Below are 22,253 nucleotides of genomic sequence, written 5' to 3'. Positions count from 1 at the left end.
CCCAAAGCACACAGGACTTGGACTCGGTGACCCTTGCGGGTCCAATTTGGGACATTTTGTGCCTCTACACTTCTGTGTGCCCCCGCCTCACAGCGGCGCTGCTGCCGGGCTCGGGACTCGAACCCGGGTCCTTCACCCCCGGAGCCCGAGCGCCTGGGCGCGGCCCCCCCCCCACCCCCCTTTCCCGCGAGCCCCCGCGGCGGGGCGCGGCCCTCCCGGCGTGCCGCGCGCGGCCGGAAGCGGAAGTGAGTGCGCTGGAATCATGGTGCCGCCGGGGCGGGGAAGGAGCCGCCGCCGCTGCCGGGGGCTCGGTGAGCGCGGCCGGGGGGCGGTGGGGGGCGGCCCCCGGGGCTTGGGGCGCGGGGGGAGAACGCTGTGAGAGCCCTGGGGGCGGCTCCCGGCGGGGCTCGGCCGCTCGAGGTCCGGGGGTGGCGGCGGTGGCGGGGGGGGATCCGTGAGGAGCCGCCCGCGGCCCGGTGCCGCCGCCCGCGGCGGTCCCTGAGGGGCCCTGAGGGGGTTTCGAGGCCTGGCCCGGTCTCCTCTGACCCCCCCTGTCCTGCCCCTGCGTTGCAGATGAGCTGTCGCGGCCCAGCCTGAGGATGTCGCAGTGAGCGGCGGGGGAGCCATGGGGGAGAACAGCCCCGAGGGCACCGCGCTGTGCTGCGAGGCGGAGGAGGAGGAATTGAGCCGGGAGGACAACGGGATGAGGTTCGCCACTATCGCCGCTAAAAACGGGCTGGTCTCCTCCTCGTCCGGGACGGTGTACGACAGGACGACTGTTCTCATAGAGCAGGACCACGGCGTGTTGGAGGACGATGAGGATGAAGGACAGTGTAGCGATCACTTGCCTTTTTTACCCGAGGGTCATGAAGAAGGATTTCATTTAATAGCAGATCATGAAGGAATGTCCCAGGGTTACGTGCAACATATAATTTCTCCGGATCAGATTCACCTGACAATAAATCCTGGTTCGACTCCTATGCCACGAAATATCGAAGGAGCAACACTCACTTTGCAGTCTGAATGCCCAGAAACCAAGCTTAAAGAAGTAAGTAGCCAAAAACGTTTCTAGACTTCGTGCTCGTTTTGAGTAGTTTTTAGCTGGTGACTTCAAATGCTTTGAAAACATGTTTCTGCCAGGAGGCAGGCAGCAGATTCCCTTGTTCTTAAAGGTTCATGTCTAGTTAGTTCTCTGCAGTCACTTCCTTACACGGGCTGTTGCTGTTAGTGACAGTAGCGCCCCGTGGAGGTAGGCGTGACCGTGTCCCACAGGTTGGTGTATCAGCAGCAGAGCTGCAAACGTCATCAGTTTTCGCTTTCATGCCCTGCTGCTCTCTTGTGAAGCAGCCAGGAAGTATTTCTTCATATCTGGTGACACACTAGGTAGCAGGAGAATGTGGCAACAAAAACCCATTTGCATTTGTAGTGTGTGTGATTTTTTTTTGTGGCCTTTTATTAGTTGGAGAACTATCTTCTGAGTTCAGAGACACGTAAAAAGAACGTGAACTCTGTTATTCTGTGGAGATCCCTGTTCCTGAGCAAAGCACATCCAAATCGCCATTTAAATTCTGCCCTATTTGAAATAGCTAAAATACAAAGCTGAAGGTGCTAAACTTAAAATTGCTTCATAGCTTTACTGTGTCACTCACGGGGGAACTGAGAAGAAACTTCGGAGTACTGGCTGAAGCAAATTTATATATTTAAAATAGAAACTCCTTTTAATTCCGTTTCCCTGATGAATTCTGCCTGAATGCAGAGTGGTGAAAGCTTGGCTTACTGCTTATGTGCAAAAGCAATGCAATGTTGCCTGCAATGCCAAGGCGTTTTTAACGACTGAGTGCTGCTTTTTTGGACCTTGTTTCGAGTTAAATTTATTCAAGTGTCTCTGCTAGGACTGGGGGTAGAAGCATTGACTTGATGTGTAACTGATAGTGTGAGCGAGGATTGCAGAAATGAGCCCTTGTTAGGAAGGAAGCTAGGTTCGAATGCTCTGAATAATTTAGATTAGCAGGGAACCTTGATTATCACTCACACGGCAGCAAGGAAATGTGGCTGTGGGAGGTCGGCTTCACGATTAGTCACAAAATTCTGGACCCAGGTTTGTTCTGTAAACCCATTTAAGTCTAAGAAATTTCTTTTACTCAATTATTCGTATTTGTAGCTGCTGAATCCTGCCTCCTTAGCTGCTGAAGTGTTTAATTTTCGTGTGTCAGTCATGCCAGTATTTTCTTTTCCTTTTTGTAGAAGGATCAGCTTGCAGTCTGCAATGTGTGAGAACAGTGTGTGCTAGCTGAATTGGTGGTGATGACTTTCCCCATGCTATTAGCCTGCTTTATTTCTTCACCCTGCCCTTTTTTAAAATGCTTGCAAGACCTGGAACTGCCTGGTGAAGTTCTTTATCTGAATTTATTTTCCAACTCTTAGCTTAATTTTCTAGCTGGAGGAAGGAATTATGCCGTAATTTGAAATAAGTGGAAATAAGCCCTGAGGAAGCAGAATCTCTTCTGTCTTGTCAAACCCCTTTTTAGTTCCATTATTTCAGATGCTTGTTAAGTTGCCAGGAGGAAAAAAAGCTTTAAAACTCATGTGCCTTTGGCTCAGCTCTGAGTGCCAGCAGTCTGATTCTTGGGTACTTCCAAAACATCTGAGGCAGCTCTAACAATTGAGAGGAATGCTTTAAAGTCCTAAACTTTCAAGTCAATCTTAGAGACCTATGAAGGGAAATTGTTACACTCCATTAATCCCTTCAACTTCCTTGTGTTGCAATACGCGTCTCTCATAATTGTCTGTGGAAATACACGTGATTGTAGTCTTCTGTTTCAGTTTGATTGATTTGCTTTTGTTCAGTGTTGACACAGGAAAAAATATAATTTCAAGGGGAATCTCTAGAACTGAAAATAAAGGCAAACAGCAACCTAAGTGGCCTTTGGTCAGTGTGATGTGCTCAGCTCTTGCGAGTCCTGTTGATTACTGGACAATTAGCTCCTACTTGTAAGGCAAATGCTTCATTAAGCCTAACGAAGCCTCTTCCAGCTTCCCTCTGATGCATCTCCTGCGTAGCACGCTGTCCTCTGCAAGAAGTGTACGTGCTACAGCCCCGGCCTTTATCTCCAAAGCAACCCATTTCTGTGTGCTCCGTGTCCCAGCCATCTGTGGTTTCTATCACTGCCGTGTTTCTGTGTTGTTGCTTGCATGTGGCGCTGCTCCCAGCTTCTCGCTGCTGGAACCACCAGCCCTTCGCGGTCAGCATCTGCATTGTTCTGTATGTAAGGCACGTGTGATGTGCTCAAGTTCCTGATGTGAGACGAGAATTAAATGCTTTGCTGCTCTACAAGTCTTATTCGCTTATAATGTGGTTTTAATATTGCTTCTGTTCGTGGAATAAAGATTTAGTCTCTGAGAAAAGGGGGGGACTGCAAGGCCTCTGCCATAGTCCCGCTGTTAAGCTGGAATTGTCACCACCTTCCTTTGAGAAGTGCATCAGCAGCCAGGGACCAGATCCTTAATCACTAATTAATAAATATCCTCCTCTTCCTCTCACTGTCTAGGCGTAAACGCAAATGCACAGAAGGTTTCTTAGACTCCTCATCTGATTTTTAGGCAGCTCACATCTGCGTTGCTTCCCTTTTGCTATGAGATATCCTGTAATGCATTGTGTAAAATGTTCCCCAGCAGCTGCCTTAACACTCCAAAGGGGAGCATTTCCCTCAGTACTGATACAAACTGTGCTGAATCTGATGACCCCTGAAGATAAAACACGCACGCTTTGATCTAATAAAATGTGTTTTCTGCCCTTGTGTCTGTGTTTTATCAGCCCATGCTCTTGTGTTTTGGTAGCCGCAACACACAACCAAATTTTAATTATTTTGTAACTGTTGTAATGCCCAGATATTTGTTACCAACTTCAGCTGATTTGGAGGGTGGGTTGTTTTACAGTTAAATTACTGTCCTTCTCTCGAGACCACTTTGTATTATTAAAAGCAGCTAGATAAGAATGCAAACATCTCCAAAACTTTTCAATTTCCTTGGGTGGAAGAACATCATGTGTTGTTGTAGGTGCCCACACTGACAGCAGGTTCTGGTGCAGCACATCACTGCCAGGGCAGTCACACACGTGCATTTCTGGGTTAGAAAAACTGTAGGAAGTGGAATGCTTTAGAGTAAAGCTTGGGTCAGACGAGAAAGGCTGAGCTCCAGCCTGTGAATTTCGTGGTAGGCTGTCAAGTCCTGAGTGCAACCATAGCACTTCATTACGTGTTCTCCTAAGAATTCATCACCTCTCCTGTGTGGAGAGCAGCTGAGGTAGCTAGCGTCCTTAGAAATAAAAGGAAAACTCTTATCTTTAAACAAACACAGTGTCAGAAGAAACTGAATCATGTCTCCACTGGCTTTTTTTTTTTAATTATTTAAAGCTTTTGCAGTGAAGTGTACAGTAGGTCCTCTTCTGTGTCTTTTAAAAAAACAAAGCAAGAAACCAAATCCTTTCTCCAGTGCTAGATGGAAATGTAGTAAGGATTGAAAGGAGATGGTATTCTGAAAAAGGAAAATCTTTAGTCTGGTAAGACTTCTGAGCTCTAGTTTTTAGGAAGTCCCTTACTGTGAGACAGTTACCCATATTCTTTCTGCATCTATGGCAAAAAGCTTAGTTTGAACCTGTTCTTTCTCTTCTGCATCCTACGTAACTTCTTTAGCTCTCCTTTCCTCCCCCTTGAGTTTTGTGATAGCTAAATGTCTTTCATGGTGGCTACAGTTCTGGGGGATAATGTTTGTCAGCTGTCATGCACAACTGGAGAAGCACGGAGAGCAGCTGCTTGGCTGAGCAATTGTCAGCTCAAGGCTCCAGTTCGGAGTAAAGTCTCGCCCTGGATTAATCACGTAGTGAGACGAGCGTTGATATTAAAGCTTGGAAAACTCACCTCCAGCGAGCAATATGCTGTTAGCATCAGATATTCATGAGGCAGGAGTCAAGTCAGCGCTACCCAGAATGAAAACTGCTCCGAGTTAATTTACTCAGGTCTTTCTAGTGTCATAGTTCGGGTATTTGTATTCTTGTACACGTCACCTGCTGTAATGTCCTCCGAACAACAAGGTTTTATCAAAAGCAGGTGTAGGTGAATGCCAGCCTGCAGATGTGGTACCAAGAGGCTACAGCTCGAGACTACCCAAGAGATTTTGCAGCTCCTGTCCACTCACGTTTTATAAATCTTTCTTGAATCACATCCTAACAATTTCATACCCTATGAAACAAGGAAAATAGGTCGGTGTTACTATTCATTTATCTGCCCTTGATCCCAGTGAAAATTGGTGTTTGTGTTTATGCCGGGGCACTGTCTGGCCATGCTGCTTCCTGGAGGGCTATTTAGATGTCCTCACGTCGTTGGGATCTAGCAGTCACGTTCATAAGAGGAAATGCTGAGCATGTGTGGCTCCCCTGACAGCACTAAGGGCTGCTACTTTGGACCTTCCTTTGGACCCTCTAGCACTGATGCAGTCTTCAACAGTGCCAACAACTGCTAGCGTCATATATAATGTGTCCCAGATCCCCTCCATTCTCCTTGTTCTTATGACATTGTGTAACGTGAATGGGGGACGAGTTTGGGGCAAAACAGTGTGGTGTGGAGTCATTTGGAGATCTCATACTGCTCCTACTGAGGGTCTGTTCCTTCACTGATGTGGTATTACACAAAGCGTTAATCAAATTACTTATTTTATGAAAGGATTAACAAATACTCAATTCCTAGGCACACAAGAACGATGTGCTTCTGCTGTCCTTATGGCACCCACTGAAGTGCCAGGTATTTCTGACAGGAGTGTGACTACAACTAAAGTGATTTTAAACTTACCCGAGCACAGGTCAAGGGGTCCTGTGTTAGTTTGTTTTCATACCCCCATCTGTGGTAACAAAACAATGAGTTTCAAACACTCTTTTCTGATGGGTGTATATATAAAGCAAAAAGTGAAGGGCAGTTGTTGAGACACGAGATGGGTGGAAACCCTTGTTTATGTGTCATGTACAGGCTCATCCACTTCTCCCGGTATCAACCCACAATTCAGTATCTGTTAATTTTTTTTAAAGACGGTCTGTAGCCTCGTCTATGCAGCAATACTGGGTACTGTCAGGTTGTACCTTGGAAAAGAGGATTGCTGACTGTCCTGCTAGATTTTTCTCCTGTCTAGTCATTACACTACCAGATCTGCAAGTTTCTGCTCCTCTCTTGTGACTTTGCATCGCCTTTTTAAACGTTTCAGACTCGACATCGTTTGGAATGCTCTTCTGCTGCTTGCCTGTCAGCCATCAACTCCTCTCCTGGGCTCTGTAATTACTTTTAGATGTTAAGGTTTCTCAACGGCAGCAGTCAAATGAAAGCCGTCAGTCTGATAATTAATGTTGGAGGGAGATTATTCGAGGATATCAGATGGCTTATTCCTTCTACTTCACAAGAGAGACTGAGATTTAATTAAGCGTTATGACTTGCACACAGGAAGCTTCTTCCGTGGTCTTTTTTCTGCCTGTAGTAGAGGCTGGGAAGACTGTCAGACCTAGTCCAGTATGAAACTGCTGCCTGGTGATGGAGATCGCTGGCTTGAGAATCTGTGACACTGACCTGTGATGGAAAGCACGTTGCCTGAGTCCCTGCACTTCAGCCGTTTACTGGTTAAGTCAAAGCAGAAGAGAAGAACGAAGCAAAACGAAGGCTGCCTTTGAGATAAAATTAAGTAATAAATGGTCTGATGGAGGCTGTAGGAGATTTTGGAAACTGTGGTTCTCGTTCAGGGTGTTAAGGTTCATCTTCCTTTATCTTCAGCCATTAATAGGAGCTCTGCTGTAAGCACCAGAGTGAAATACAGGTGGTTTGCTAGCCTATTAGGGTTCTTTTCAGCTATTGATTTCTAACTAGATGTATTTTGAATTATTTTTTTCCCTTTTCCCCCCTCTTCTATTAGTTTCCTATTGTTCTCGAAGGTCAGCCTGCTTTCCGACGTGTGCCACTCTTCTTTGCATAGCACAGCAGATGTACTAATTTGTCTGATGATTAAACTGCAATTCCCCCCTCCCTCCCCCCTTTTGCCTTTGAAGTCAGAATCTATCACATCGTCTTTGATGTTTAACTAGCGTTCTACCCTGCCTGGATTCTAGAAATGCTTAAAAATTAAGCATACAATATTTTGTCTCCCAGGTTAAGAGATACCAGTGCACCTTCGAGGGCTGTCCGCGCACCTATAGCACTGCCGGAAACCTGCGCACTCACCAAAAGACACACCGTGGGGAATACACCTTTGTCTGCAATCAAGAAGGCTGTGGCAAAGCCTTTCTTACCTCCTACAGCCTCAAAATCCACGTTCGAGTGCACACTAAGGAAAAGCCGTTTGAATGTGATGTGCAGGGCTGTGAAAAGGCATTCAATACACTGTATAGGTAGGGATTCTCTGCGTGTTTCATGTAGACGTGGCTGCTGCTCTTTTTGCAAGTTACATCTACTTGTTGTTTGTGTCTGAATACAATTATTATTTTTCCAAGTACAGATGCAAATTAAAACTCCACAAAAAGTGAAAAAGCCATACCAAGATGGTATAACCATCCAGGATGATGAACTTGTAATAACATAGTGTGTTTATTTTGTGGTAGTGTTGAAGATGCTGCACAAAACCAAGGAATTCTCAGATTTGTGTGAGGACTTTGGGAGTGATATCAATTACTTCCATTAAGCTTTAATCCTGTCCTCACGTTTAAATGAATGGCTTGCTTGCCTCAGAGAGGGGCTGGCTTGTACTACAGACCATAAAAGGGATTTTTTGTGCATGCTTTTTAGGTTGAAAGCACATCAGAGGCTTCACACAGGGAAAACATTTAACTGTGAATCAGAAGGCTGCAGTAAATACTTCACAACGCACAGTGACCTGAGGAAGCACATTCGAACACACACAGGAGAAAAGCCATTTCGGTAGGTTGCTGGGTGGCAATTTTCACTTCTCTAGAACTTCTGTAATGGATCACCTGTGCCAAATGGCAGCTATTACTGTCATTAATGAAAAATTATTCCCATTAAAAAAAAAGGCTAGCATTTGAGCATGTTTCTTCTAGAGTGCTCTTAGTTATTTGTAAAAGTGGGTGAAATAACTGTCTTCAAGTGACCGGAATAGTCAAGCTAGGAGAATTTTTTTGGACGTAAGTGTATTTCAAGATAAGCACGATTATAAAACATATTGGTGTATGTGTGATGTGATGTAGAGTTTATTCCATGAAGGAGACCCCCACAACCCCAAATGACGACTTCATGCTTGACTTTTAAAGTCACATTCAGAGTGCTGCTTGCATATAAAATAACCTAGCAAGGACTTTTAACTACACATTTTTCCTATTGGGCAGTGTTGTGGTGTTTTTTTTTTTTTTTTTTTACATTTAGATGCAGTTCATAAAAAAGGAAAGGTTCTTCTAAGATCAGTCTTGGTACCATTGTTTTTATTCTTTAAGATAAGTCTGTGCAGCATGCATAGCAGCTGTAGGGACATACCTGGTACTACCAGAGACTGGTGGCAGGCCCCCTTTCAGAGTCCTGTGACACGAACATGACATGAGGTTGTAACAAATGCATGAAAGGAGCCTGATTCTAACTCTTCCCTGATGCCTCATTCAGGTGTGAGCATGACGGCTGTGGAAAGGCTTTTGCTGCAAGCCACCACCTCAAAACACATGTTAGGACACATACTGGTAAGTCCCAATGATTTATTTTATTTTATTTTATTGAGCCTGTGCAGTTTATACTAACTCTCAGAATCTCAATATTTATTTAAACATGCATATAAAATAACCTAGCAGGGACATTTAACTACACATTTTTCCTATCAGGCAGTGCTGTATTTATTTATTTTTTTTACATTTAGATGTAGTTCATAAAAAAAAAGAAAGGTTCTTCTAGATCAGTCTTGGCACCATTGATTTTATTTTTTAAGTTACGCAATGCATTCAGGACTCTTAAATACAGCTATGCAAATAGATGTAACTTAGTGAGTCAGCTATAAATCACTTCTTTCCTGGAGATATCTAGGAATGTATCCTGATTCTCCTCTATGACCTGTGTCAAGCACACTGATAGCATGAAAAAATGGGTGGACAATAAAAAATTCAGCTCATGTTTCTGCTGAGAACAAAGAAGCTGAACCACAGAGAAAAGTCACTTCCATTTATGCCTGACAGGTCTTGAATTTCATCAGCGCATTTCACAGATGTGTCAGTAGTGATGCACAGAAATTAAACATTCTGTTCTTGTGTCAGTTCACTTGATAAAATGGAACCTTTTATTTACAAGCCTCTTTCCAAGAATGACGAATGTGTTATGTGGCATTATAGCGACTCTCAAATCTATTCATACAAGTTCCAACATGTCGTATAGTAATTACCTACTGTTTTGCAGAGTATTATTAAGACTGTTTATAAGGTGGGACCCAGTCTTTTGAATAGGGCCATTGTGATAGCAAGTTAAGGAACTGCTCTTTCAGTTAGCTGTTGGTGCTGCTGGTTTGGCTGTAAGTAGCAATTTGTACAGAAACCAAGGTACTTCTTTTTCCTACCAAGATGTGCTCTGGTGCAGAAAGAGTTTGAATATACTTAACTTATGCTAAGGTTTCACTTTTTGTAATAACAAGTTGTGTTGGAGAAAAACAACCGTGTTTGTATAAAATACTACTGCTATTCTATGTGCTTTAAAAGTATCTTATGTAAGCTTGTATGTTTGTTATGTCCGGTTTTTGCTGCCTATAGGGGAGAAACCTTTCTTCTGTCCCAGTAATGGCTGTGAGAAGACTTTCAGTACACAGTATAGTCTCAAGAGTCACATGAAAGGTCATGAGAAAGGACATTCCTATAATGCACTTCCCAATAACAATGTGTCTGAGGTTAGTAGCTCTTCTTCCTAATGCTTCTGTTTTAGGTAGAGACAAAACCTTCCTTTGGTGAAAAAAATTATTTGGTCTGTAACTTGTTTTAAAGGTGTAACATTTAAGGCTGAGATTTTCAAAAGAAATTATAACTAATCGATGCCTATCTCCCATGAAGTCACTGGTGGTGGCCTTTATTTTTTGAACTGAAAATTCAATTTCAATTCTGAAATTGCTGGCATTCAAGGTGGAAGTGTAGACTTTCTTTTCATAGGCTGTGTTCACAGCACACTGATAATAAAGAGTGGCATCAGCATTTCTGAAACTTGTAGCATGGCATGTGGTTACGAAGTTTTACTTAGAAAAGCATGTCTAAGTTTGTGTATTCATTTTAATCACATTAAAATTAGCTGCTGCTGCTTGGATGACTAGCAAGTACTGGCACAAGCATATAGGCAGTTGTATACATTATCAAGTTATTCCCTGTAGATTCTAATATTTCACTCAACACTTCGTAATATGTGTGTGAAGTAAAATAAACACTAACTGTTAATGACTTGAATTTTTATATTCTACAGGCTGCTTTGCTCATATGCTAATTTGGAGTTTTAGGTTGCTTCATTTTTTGTAAAGCAATGTGGGAGACGTTAAGATCCTTGAGAGCAGCTAAATATGTTTTGCTTAGCAATATTGTTCCTCAGATTTTAGAACTGAGACTCGGGTCATCCATAGGTAAAAACAAAACAAAACAAAAAATCTGTGTAGACAGAATAGCTCTGCTTATATTGTATGAACTTTAAAAAGTAATTAGAAACATTTCTGCCACTATTGTTTAATATTTAACCCCATTTCTTTTCTTCTTCTTTACAGGATACAAGCCACTCGCTCTGTCTGAGTGACTTAAGCCTCATATCAACAGATTCAGAACTACGGGAGAACTCTAATCTAGTGAGTTACTGTCCCTGGATTGCCTCACCCATAATTTGAGTTTTGTTTTTTCCTAGCAACATATCTGTCCTGTTGAGTGGAACACAGATTAGATACGTATGACTGGTTGCTTCTGTTTCACTTGCTCCAGCATGCTCTCCTTTAGACTTCCCTTTCGCTAGTGGAAGAGACATATTGTGTCACAAAAGAAAATAATTCTAGCATTCATTTTCAATATGAAAATAACATTTGGTCAAAATGAATCAGCTTGAAGTGAATAGTGTATACAAATTAGATATTATGTTACTACCCAATATATGCCAGAGATGCAGCTATGATCAGCTCTGAGCTGTAGGATTAGAGCTGGCTGAACAGTGAATGAAACAGGTAACTAGCTGATACACTATCCAGCATGTTTCTTGTGCTTCAGTGGGGGGAATTTATACATGTCCAGACTAAGCATGGCAAGCTCGCTTCTCGAAGGCTTCAGACAGGAATACAGATAAGCAAATATTAAGGCAAGCTATTGTTTTTATACAGCTGAGTAAGATCTTTATTACTGAAAAGGAAAAACTTATTCTGCAAGAGAACTAGTAGGACATGTTTAAACCATCTTCATCCCCACTGTTTGGATTTGTTCCCTGGTCTTTCCTGTTTAGATTTTGGTTTTAGGTATTAAGTTGGGTCACTTGTATAGAGTAATCTGTTGAGTGACACAGTCACCTAATTAGGTTATTAAATATTAGCTGCCAGGTGTCGTTTAAATAGATTGCATCTTTTCACAAACACATCTGTGAATAAACTTGTAAGTACTTGAAGAGCCTGTTCAGGAAGCAATTGCACTTTACTGGCACTTTCAGCACAGAGCTTTGGCTTATTTTTTGCAATGGCTCTGAAGTCTTAACAGCAGAATAGCCAAGTGAAAGAGATGGATTTTCTTCCAAAATACGCAGTGATTAAATCAAGCTGTTTTTAAAAGCTCAGCATCTGATTTTACCATAATGCTGTTCTTGCTTGCAGTTAACTGTTGACTGAGCTTAAATTTTACATGGAGGAAAATTATATGCTGATGAGAGTATGTCCTTATTTTGTGCTTCAACATAGAAGCAGCATGCAGGTTTTTAATATATTCTGTTCTGATAGCAGTGTGGGTGACAGCAGTGCATAGTTCAGAATATAGTCTAAGCAGAGTTATTTTATTTCTGCTCCAGAAGAGGTTTTGCAAAAAAAAACCAAGACCAAATTAATGTCTGTTTCAGTTTCTAGTAGAGTATTACAGTAAATAAATGTTGAACAAAGTATAAATGAGAAGAATGTATTTGACTTTTAAAGGCTTTGCTTATTTTTGTAAGGATTTGCTCATTATGTTGGTAAATTTTATTTTGGGTAATAAAAACTAAGTGTCATTTTACATTTTATGCTAGGTACATGAACTATGTACCTTTCCTGAAGGTGGCTGGTTAACTGGGCATGTGTTTCTGACGTTGATATGTTGGCTGCCTGCGATTTGTGCAAAGTTTATGGAGACCTGAGATGGAATGTTATCTGATATCTTCCTGTCTTTTCTATTTGCCAGACACATGGACAAGACCTGAGCACAATCTCACCAGCAAGTATCTTTGAGTCGATGTTTCAGAGCCCAGATCATACCACAAATCAGGAAGACTCTAAGCAGACAGGTACAAATTGTTTCTGCACTATTTTAAGAGAGAGTTTTTTGACAGTTTTCCCTCTCTGCGTGCAAGTGTTTGAATCAGCAACTCAGACTGAAGACTACTGCCCCACATAAGTTTAAGTAGCAAACCAACAACTTCAGCTTCAGTGTTGAAATATTTTTGTGTTGAAATACATTCACGGATGGTGTAACACTTGGGCAGTGACAGGGGAACTGACCATGTATTTACACAGGCTGTTGTACAGTGATGTTCTTGGACTTCATGTCTGTGTTATCTTTGAACTTCCTCTCTTGATGGAGCTGCATGAGCCTGCTGATGCTTTGGAGAGAGGGCTGAGGGGATTGATCAGCTAATGTGCATCAATCAGTGTTATCAGTCTCCTGAATTTGGACCTACTTTTAGATTTCATTGCCTAGTATTGTATGTTTTTGAGCTCAAAGTGGTAGTGCTTTATTGAGTAAAAATCTATTAGCTAGCTGATAAGTTTATTGAAAAGGTTGTTCATTCAGACATTATGACAATTGAGGTATTTATATATTTTCTTTGTTTCTTTTGGCAGCTGCCTTGATTGAAGCTTTTAATGGTCATGCAGACTCAGTCACTGCTGTTCCGCCTTCTGCAGGAGATTCAGCATCGTTGTCTCTTCCACTCGTACTGCAGCTTGGCATCTCTGAGCCTTCGCATTCAGCACTACAAGCCTCAGCAGCACCCGCTGCTCCCTCCATAGGAACCAGCTCACAGCAAGCTGCATTTGGAAATCCTGCAACTGTTTTACAATCCCCAGAAGTGCCTGTTCCTCACAGCACACAGTTTCCAGCCAGTCACCAAGACTTCCTGCAGCACACTCAGACACCACCGCAGCCCGTTGTACAAGGACTTTCAGTGGTTGCTGGGGCTCCTGCCCCGACAGCACCAAGTGCCACTGAACCCCTGCCAGCTGTGGTTCAGACTGTGCCTGTTGGTGCGAACTCTGTTCTGACCAGTAATCCAACTATAACAATTACTCCTTCTCAAAGCACCGCTATTCTACAGTCCAGCATTGTCATGGGAGAGCAAAACTTGCAATGGATATTAAATGGTGCCACTGGTTCTCCACAAAGCCAAGAACAAATGGTTAGTATATCTAGTTTAGCTTTGAAACAGCTTGAACCATCCCTGTTCCTCATAGAGTCTTTCCCCTTGGGAAAAAAAAAGGGGATCAAACCTGGAATTGTAAGATCCAAACCAGGATGCAGTATTATATAAAGCTTATTGTATTAATATTGACAAGAACGTCAACAATGCAGCCCCTAAAATAGAGAAATAAATAGAGAATAGAGGCAGAGAAATCCCAAGGGCATAGAAATCTTGTTTTCTCCTTCTTTTCCCAAGTGACAAACTTCTCACAGAAGATAGCAACCTGGTTTATCCAGGACACTGCACCATATGGCCTGAGAATATGTTTTTTATTCTATTCCTTTTGACAAGTACAAAAGACACTGTAAAATTTCAGCATTCAGACATTTTGTAATCTCTGTCTCTTTGTAATGCAGCCTCATAAAGATAATACGTTTTCTGGGAAAATGGGATGTTTCTGGTTCTCCAGTAAATCTGGATATTGAAGACTGTGTTTTATCAACTTTAGGTTTTGTCAGTTGCAAATAAGAATGAAAGGCTGCAAGTACAAGCAGTATGAGCAAGCACGGCAATTTTTTTAAGAATTCAGTCATTCAGCTGTCAAAACAAGCTGTGATAACAGGCACATAGTGCAAAGGGAGATTACTCCCCATCTTTAGGACTACTGAAATATTACTCTTAGTTTCGGAATAGCCAGAACATAGCAGGGAACCAAACCAAATGCTAATTTTTTTATTAGTTTTCCCACGTGTTCTCTTTGGAAAGCGTATATTTATGTTTCTTTTGCTTGCAGCTGTTTGGAGGTTGAACAGTAGAAATTTGTTTCGAATCATCTCATGCTCTCTTTTTCTTTTTTTTTTCCTTTAAGCCACAAGTTCCGAAAGTAGTAGAAAAGGTTTTTTTTACCACTGCATTACCAGTAGCTGGCAACACAGGTAAGCATGTTCAACACAGAACCTTCTTTTCCCTCTTTGCTTGTTTGCAGCAGTGTTATCTTAACCAGGATTTGTGGTGATTTGATTGCTTGCAGAACTCTTGAAGAAAATTGTTCAATTTTTCAAATCTTCCTGAGGTTTTAAGTGCAATCAGTAGACTTAAGGCTTTGTGCTGAGATCTGTCTTGTAGTATTTTTTCTAACAACTTGTAAGATAACCATAAATTAGATGTAGGATTTATAAAAAGATGTGCTGTATAAAAATAAGTATTTCATAAAAGTAGAATGATGTTTTAATGGAACATATGTAGAAGAACAAAAGACAAATGCAAGGACGTAATTTGTGTTCTGTTCTTTTAAATGAAGACATAAAATGGGCAGTAAAGTGGTAAACTTAATCAGTTCTTCAGCAATTGTTTTTGGTAAGTACTATCTGCAAGATTCATCTAAATGATACACAGCCATAGACGTTCTGTTCTACAATGTGCTTTCTGTACAGTATTATTATATTGCAAATCTGAATCAATCATAGTCAAAAATAGGTAAGATCTCTTTAGACCGGGCTTCTTAAGTCTGGGTTCAACCTGTACAGGCTGCTCATCAGGAGAGAGCACCTCTAATTTATTTATTTATCATCTGCTAGGGGTATTCGTTGTGCTTGAAAAAACAGTGTGTAATCTCTTCTGCAAGGTGCATACGATCAAATCTAACAGTGATTTGTCTCTCCCCGTGGTGGAATTACGCACTTTGGTTATGTGTGTCTTGAACTCTGTTTCCCCTTCAGGAAGCCCCGTTCAGCAGATTGGTCTCAGCGTTCCTGTCATCATTATAAAGCAGGAGGAGGCCTGCCAGTGTCAGTGTGCCTGCCGAGACTCTGCCAAGGACAAAGCCACCAGTAAGAAGGAATGTCCCTCACCTGAAACGAAAGCTTCGGAGCAGCCAGCTCCCCAGCTGCAGCCTCAGACCTTTCCTTCCTCTTCCCCTTCTCCTTCGTGTGGGCAGAGCAGTCAGATAGTTACCCCTTCAGACTCGCAGACTGAAACGTTAAGTGCCATGGATGTATCGGACTACCTGTCCCTCCAAAGCCCTGAAACCCCATCCAATATAATTCCAATTGAAGCACTACTGCAGGGTGAGGAAGAAATTGGTTTGAATAGCAGCTTCTCTAAATGAAGATGTTCCAGATTTTCTTTTGCACCTGGAGGGTAAAACCCTTCTCCTTAGAAGCAGAAACTGAAGGATCGATTCTTTTTCCTTCCTCTCTGGAAGTTTTGTGGCTTATTTCTGCTTCACAGATGTCATCTTAGTCACATCCCAGGTACATCCATCTTTGAGAATCTATCTTAAAAAAAAAAGAAAAGTCAAAAAAAAAAAAAAAAAGCTAAGTTATATATGAACTGTTTTGGCTGCACTGTCTGTCACTTTTGCTTGTCATATGTGAACACGGAAGTTAAGGTTACTCGTGTGCAAAAAGATTTTAAAAAGAAAAAGGGGGGTTAGTTTGTCTCCAATTGCACATCACTTATGTTTGGAATTTAAGGTACTGGCAGCGAGTGGGTCTTTGTTACAACTCCTTGGGTCTATAATTTTCTTTTGTCTCTTGTGTCTGATACTAACCATGCACTATAAGGGGAGCCCGGGAAAGGAAATTGCTGTAGCGGAAAATGGTTTTATTGTAGTAGAAGGTGATTTATCTGCAATTTTTTTGGAATGTGATTGTCACATCACTGTGTTGGGAGGTGATGCCTGGATTTGCATTGTACTAACGCTATTACTAAAGCCTACAGACATTTTTGGGGAGCTTATTTCAGCAGAGCACAGGGTGCTTGTGCTCCTGATAGATCTGTTCATCTAATTTCATTAGGACTTGAGATGTGTTGGCAGGTACACTGCTTCACAACACAGAAACACAATCGGAGCCCCTGCTCGCTCAGACTCACGGGTCTGTTTCCTTTGCCTCTCTTTGAAGGATGCAGTGAGTTCCAGACGTAGTCAGATCGGTGTCTGCTGCTCTTTTGATTTACTTGGCTCTGTTCAGAAACAAGTCATCCTCTTAAACAAGCCCTCTGACTGTTTAATCAGGAGCATGGTGCCTTTGCTGGTTACTATCATCTTTTGTCAAGAACAAACCTAGGAAAATTTCCAGAACGATTTGCCGTAAATTCTGTTTGAATTCAGTGAGTTTATCCTTCAGTTGTCCAGAAACGCTTCCTCCTTTCTGTTAAGCTATTTGATTTCTGCCTGAATCTGCCTCCAACCTACTGCAATGCCAGCTTTTGTGCACGGGGCTATTTCTTGACTAAAAGATGTTACACGACATAGTAGTTTTTCATATCAAACTGAAAGTCTATATTCTAACCTACTCAGGGTAAATAAAACACAAACCCCCCTTCCACCAAAAAGCCTGTAATGTTGCAATAAATGCAGTCTCATTCTAAATGGTTTATTTATGCTGCATTATTTTAAAAGATGTAATTTTATAGTGTTTTATCCATCTTTATGGCTTTGCCTGTCAGTCTTTTTGTGTTAAAGGAAAGAATATTAAATAGTCTTTATTCAGTTTACAGTGTTGTTATTAGTGAGATACAAAGATAACGACTGTAAGCCAATTAACGTGGAGTGTCTCTGTGCACTAAATTTAGGAATGCAGTCTCCTAGTGGATAGAGATCTTTCACTGCTCTTTGCTCCTATTTGATCAAAGCTGCTCTCTGCACCTGCTGGGGACAGAATCGTAGGAATGCAGCCAGACCTCCCCAGGATCCCCAAGGATTTGGAGGTTTTTAACCCTCTGGTGACATGCTCTGTGTAGCCTTACCAACGTTACTGTCACGGTTTTAGCCGGAACAGTGGCTTCAGCTATCTCTCTTTCGATTCCCTTGCAAATGCACTGCCACAGCACAGATGGAAGCGGGCTGAAGGGGGCTGGCTTCTCACCTCTCCGACATTTCCTTTCCACTTTTTAAGCGCCGAAGGGTGAAGCTAGGGTTGTGCCACTAGGGTGAGCGTGAGGGAGGAGAGGCTGTGCTGCGTGTCGTGCCACTCGACTAGGGCAGTGCGCTTGGGGTTTTGCTAATTGCAGTGACGAGCTTAGGGGCATCAACTGAACTGGAAACGCGCTGATCGTGTTTCCTCTCTGAGCGTTGGCTCAGCCGCGGTGCTGTGCAGCCCGTCACGGAGGGGATGTGGGTCCTGCAGCAATAAGGTCTGCGTCCATAAACTGCGGATTGACAAAGCATTTGATGTTTTGGTCTAGTCATGGTAACCCTTGAGGACAGCGTGGTGGTGGCCCTCTGTTTTTTTTTCTCTTTTTTTTCCCCCTACAGTATCATTTTGTGATGCAGTTCGGTTGCATGGCAGCAAGAAACTGCTTTGAACACAGAAAAAAACAGCCTCAAGCCTGCATGGCTGGGGCTGTCTGCCCACGGATGAGTGTCCTCCGGTTCCCTCGTGTAGAGCTTGGCCTTGAAGGAGCGTGAGAGGTGCCTGGAGTGTGCGTGGGGCTTCACGAGGGGGCAGAGGCCACCGAGTGGCCTCCTGCCTTCCCTTGGCATTGCGGTGTTTGAGGGTGCGTGGACGTGCGTGCGTGTGTGTGTGTGAGAGAGTCTGCTAACGCAGGAGCACATAGGTTCCCCTGGAGTCGTGGGGTGTTCTCTGAGGGGGACAAGGGTACCAGACGTGCCCCGAAATGTGACAGCTGGGGGGTTTGGCAACCTCTCCCGAGCCTTTCCAGCCTTCAGGGAAGCATTTTTCCTCGCTAGTCTTGCTACTTGTGACTTAGTTCACCTAAAACTTGGTGATTAGGCCAGATAGCATCTTCAGAAACTCCTTTGTGGTAGAAATCAGTCAAACATCTACCAAAGGCTTTGAAATTGGAAGCTAATTTGGAGGTGTGGTAATTAGCAGCAGTAGGATGCTGCTTAGATCCTTTCCGAGTGGAGATTAGAGGTTAACCCCTCTGCTGCTTTCTCTTCACAGCTACTGTGTCCTGTTGGTGTTTTAGGAAAAGCAACGTGTTCCAGCTTCATGCTGACTTCTAGGTGCTTTGGGTGTGCAGTCACCCTCTCGTGTGCGTGTCAGACAGGCTGCAATTTAGGCGAAACTAATTAGAGCTTGTCACGAGCCAAGCGGCGTGATTCTGTGAGCGCAGAGCCTGCTATGCCACGAGCTGTGTGGCCCGCCCGTTGTGTCGTAGAGCTGTGTGCTGCTGTTTAACTGTCGGTCTGTTTGCCCAAGTGTTCCACGCTGCGTGTGCCCCACACGGCTGCTTGTGTTATCCCCAGCACCGTGTGATCGCTGTGCTGCTGGGGTGGTCATTAACACGCTCGGCTGGGAGGAGGTGCGTGAGCAGCTGGCAAGGGGAGGCATCGGTCACAGCAAAGCCCTCAGATCCTTGGTGCCAGGGAGCTTTCTGCCCTTCTTCCCCCGTTGCCCAGGCATTTCACATATTCACAATACAATTTTTAATAAGGAATGGAGTTTCTACCGTTGCAGATCTGGTAAGATGTTGGATTCCCGGAAAGGGGCGCGTTCTGCTAGTGTGCTAGAGCCTCTGAGATCAGCGTGCCCTCCCTCTGTGAAATCTGCATTTCCCAAATCCCTTTCATGATCAGTCAGAGAGCAGAACTGCTCTGGGTCGTTCTGTGTTAAAGGATTTGCTCTTCGGTGGCCTGTGGGGATTTACTTGGTTCCTTAGACTTTCTAGATGGGTGCAGGAGCTTAAACATGTCAAAGGGGTCTAATTACCACCGTCGGTAGCTGTGGCAGCCAAGCAGCGACCCAAGCAAGCAAACCTGGCATGAAGCTGAAGGCTGTAGAAGTTGCTTTTCATGCTCATAGTTGGTAGAGGAACGAAAAATCAGCACTGTTCAAATGCTGGTACTGAATTATTTAGAACAAAGTACGAATTGGGCACTTCTGTAATGCTAACTGTGTCCTGAAAGACTAGTTCGCAGAACCTCATACTGGTATCTAAAATGCACTTTAGGTTATTTTATCTTTAACCCAATTGCTGCAATTTCTTTTGTATATACTTTCACAAAGTTTATTTTTGCTCTGAGTAAAAGTTAACAGGGGTGTGCAAAGATGAGCACTTAACTTGGTGCAATACTTGTAGCTAAAGATCATTGTCCCGCGTGGTCGGTCTGTCTGTGTCTGTCTGATGGAGTGTGTTTAGTGACGAGCTCGGTGACGTGTTGCCCTACCCTGTCTGTACCCGAGAGAAATTATGCATCATTAGCAAACGTCCAATCTATGCAAATATCCCACTGAGAGCACTGTGCTTTAGCAGGCCTTTTCTCTCACGCTTTCTGGGGAGCTGCTTGTCACTTCTGTAGGGAATTAGTACCTTCCCCCGACCCCGTTCCTCGCCTCCGACCCCGTTCCTTGCCTCCTCCCTTCTCCCTCGTCCTCCCCTCTCCCCCAAAGTGACACAGAAGTGACGAGCTGTTCTGGAGCAGGCATGTTGCACCTTTACAATTTGTCTTCACGAGATCGTTTTTGATGTCCTGTTCTCTGCCTTACTTCACGGAGGATGGCACTGCCGCAGTCATCCCAGATCTTGTTTTTTTGCAACTGCAGCAACATTGCTGAACTGTTTACAGTACTCTTCCTGCACCGATTAGAAATGCGGCTCGGAGAACCAATTAACGAGTGGCCTGCTGGTTGTGGAGCTGCTGGGGGAAATTCGTTAGGGCGTAATTGACCTTGGGGTTGATTGGAGATGAAGAGCTATTGCTGATGGGTGGGGGTTGGAAACAGCTGGCAGCCAGGGCCGGGACGTAGAGCAGAGGGGAACCTCGGTGTCGGGATCCTCGTCCTGCTGCTGGCTGGCTCCGCGACCTCGGGCAAGACACTTAACCTCTCCGTGCCTCAGTTTCCTCCCTGTAAAACAAGGAAGTCGAAACCTTTCTCTGTAAAATGCGTTAAGATCTACGAGGGGAAAGTCCTTGGTGTTAGTAATCTGAGCTAGCTGGACAGAATTGTGAGAGTCGATTTGGACCTAAGGCAAAAAACAAACAAACAAACAAAAAAAGCATGTCTGGAAGAAACCCTACAAATTTCTGATCGCCTAGTTTTTAATTGGTATACTATTTTCTCCTTACCATATTTTGGAAACAATGGCAAGTTTTTATAAATGTTACCTGTAGTTGATACTCATGGACAGGGCTGAACTTTTAACTTTTTTGCGTCTTGTCTCGATATATATCCGATGTTCTAGAAGTTGGATTCTGTGTCTGCACTGAGAAATGCAAATTAAACTGGATATTTATGTAGTAGTGTACATAGTCTAAGTGTGTGTGTTCTTGGAACTAGTTTAAAAATCCCACACCATGCTTTTGGTGGTGTGCAAGCTGGCCAAAATTTGGTTCATTATGCAGCGTACACTTTCTCAAATAAATGCAGTTTCTACTTTTTTCTTACAAGAAATTTTTTTCATACGATCTTTTTCAGCAAAACCAAGGGTATGTTTTTGCAGTACCGTAGCTGACAGTAGCTGGTGTTTCTCGCTGCGTAGCTTTGTGTCCTCTTCCACTTGCTTTTTGAACCAGAGCTGTCTGTCTGACCCTTGTTTTGGAGAGAGAGAGTTGCAGTTGCTGTTCCATTTCACACTGACTAGCATCAGCGAGGCGGGCAGGGCCGCGCTAACCTCAGGCCTGGCGGGTTATTGAAGTCGTCCTCGGCATCGACATCTGCAGAACTGTCAGACCAGGGAGTCCAGGAGAACCTTAGGCTGTCTGTTCACTGCTTTCGTTTTGTTTGACACGTGCGGGGAGCTGGGCAATGGTCTTGGAGATGAGAAAAGAAACGAACCCCAGTTTTTCAAGAATGTGTTTATGGTATTAAAGGAATTTATTTAACTCTGAAACATGGGAACAAATGTGCTTACATTGAGCAATGTGAAGATGTTAGTTACAGGTACAGTACTTCCAAAGGAAGAGCATCTCCAAAACCCAAAAAAAAAAAAAGAGTAAATATGAATTTGTATTTTTTGAAGAATGTAAAATGTGAAATAATGGTGTTTGCTTAATTGCTCATTTTGTATGAAGTTAATATTGTACTTTGAAATATCTACAAAGAAGTGGAAATTAACTTTTTTTGGAATTGAAAGCAATATTAATACTAATGGAATCCTAATTAAATGCTTATTTAAACATTGTGTTACGATAGTCTTTCCTCAGGGCACTGATCCGTCGTTTGGGAGATGAGTGTGAGCACAATGCTCAGAGAGAGGATCGGACACGAAGTGATTTCCACATTCTGACAGACAACAGCATTTAACCCAGTCAGTTCCTGCCTTCCCCCACCTGCAGCATTCAGGAACAAACTTCATAACCTCAGTTCAGTCAGGGATGGCTCAGAGTTAGAGCAGCTGTTGTGAATCCACAAATTGCTCATTTCTGCTAACAGCGAGCTCCTGTGTAGCCCCTTCCCTGCAATCAGCAGCTGTGCTCGAGGCAGGGCTTATAATTTATGGCAAACATAAATACAACACAAACCATTTGAAGATGTACAGATGAGAAAAAATGAGCCTCCTCTGGTCCAGATGGCAGCTTTAGCATCCTTGAGTGGAAGGTGTTAGTCGTTAAGCACTTTGCAATAAATACAGTGGGAACTCAGAGGATGTTACCAGCTACAAGGAACACAGACTGCATGAAGCAGGCTTCAGGGCAGCAAAACATTCCTGTGCAAAAAACGCAGGTGAAAGGCAGCTGCAGACCTATGA

The 22,253-nt window shown here is 43.3% G+C and overlaps 1 protein-coding gene across 2 annotated transcripts; it reads left to right on the top strand.

Annotated features, from left to right (window-relative positions):
- The first annotated feature begins 222 nt into the window (after positions 1-222).
- MTF1 (metal regulatory transcription factor 1) lies at positions 223-21,688 on the top strand. Of its 2 annotated transcripts, XR_014685706.1 has the most exons (12): positions 223-311; positions 574-1,048; positions 7,179-7,417; positions 7,812-7,943; positions 8,637-8,710; positions 9,761-9,894; positions 10,747-10,824; positions 12,380-12,482; positions 13,039-13,592; positions 14,464-14,530; positions 15,314-15,847; positions 20,981-21,688. XR_014685706.1 is itself a non-coding variant. In XM_084497346.1 (11 exons), exons 2-11 carry the CDS (start codon positions 626-628, stop codon positions 15,700-15,702), a joined length of 2,193 nt encoding a protein of 730 aa, XP_084353472.1. In that variant the 5' UTR covers positions 223-311; positions 574-625; the 3' UTR covers positions 15,703-16,002. The 2 variants fall into 2 exon arrangements, 1 of the variants encoding a protein (XP_084353472.1); XM_084497346.1 differs by lacking the exon at positions 20,981-21,688 and having other exon boundaries at positions 15,314-16,002.
- Positions 21,689-22,253: the final 565 nt, after the last annotated feature.

Source organism: Aythya ferina, assembly GCF_964211825.1.
Source record: "Aythya ferina genome assembly, chromosome: 24".
NCBI classification, from domain to species: Eukaryota; Metazoa; Chordata; class Aves; order Anseriformes; family Anatidae; genus Aythya; species Aythya ferina.
This window is presented reverse-complemented; position numbering and strand designations above follow the sequence as displayed.

What these genes read in the sequence shown, in the direction of transcription:
- MTF1 (XM_084497346.1), top strand. Translation starts at nt 626, where the DNA reads ATGGGGGAGAACAGCCCCGAGGGCACCGCGCTGTGCTGCGAGGCGGAG. An exon ending in CCAATAACAATGTGTCTGAG is followed by an intron (nt 9,895 to 10,746) that starts GTTAGTAGCTCT and finishes TCTTCTTTACAG; the next exon opens with GATACAAGCCACTCGCTCTG. An exon ending in GGAAGACTCTAAGCAGACAG is followed by an intron (nt 12,483 to 13,038) that starts GTACAAATTGTT and finishes TTCTTTTGGCAG; the next exon opens with CTGCCTTGATTGAAGCTTTT.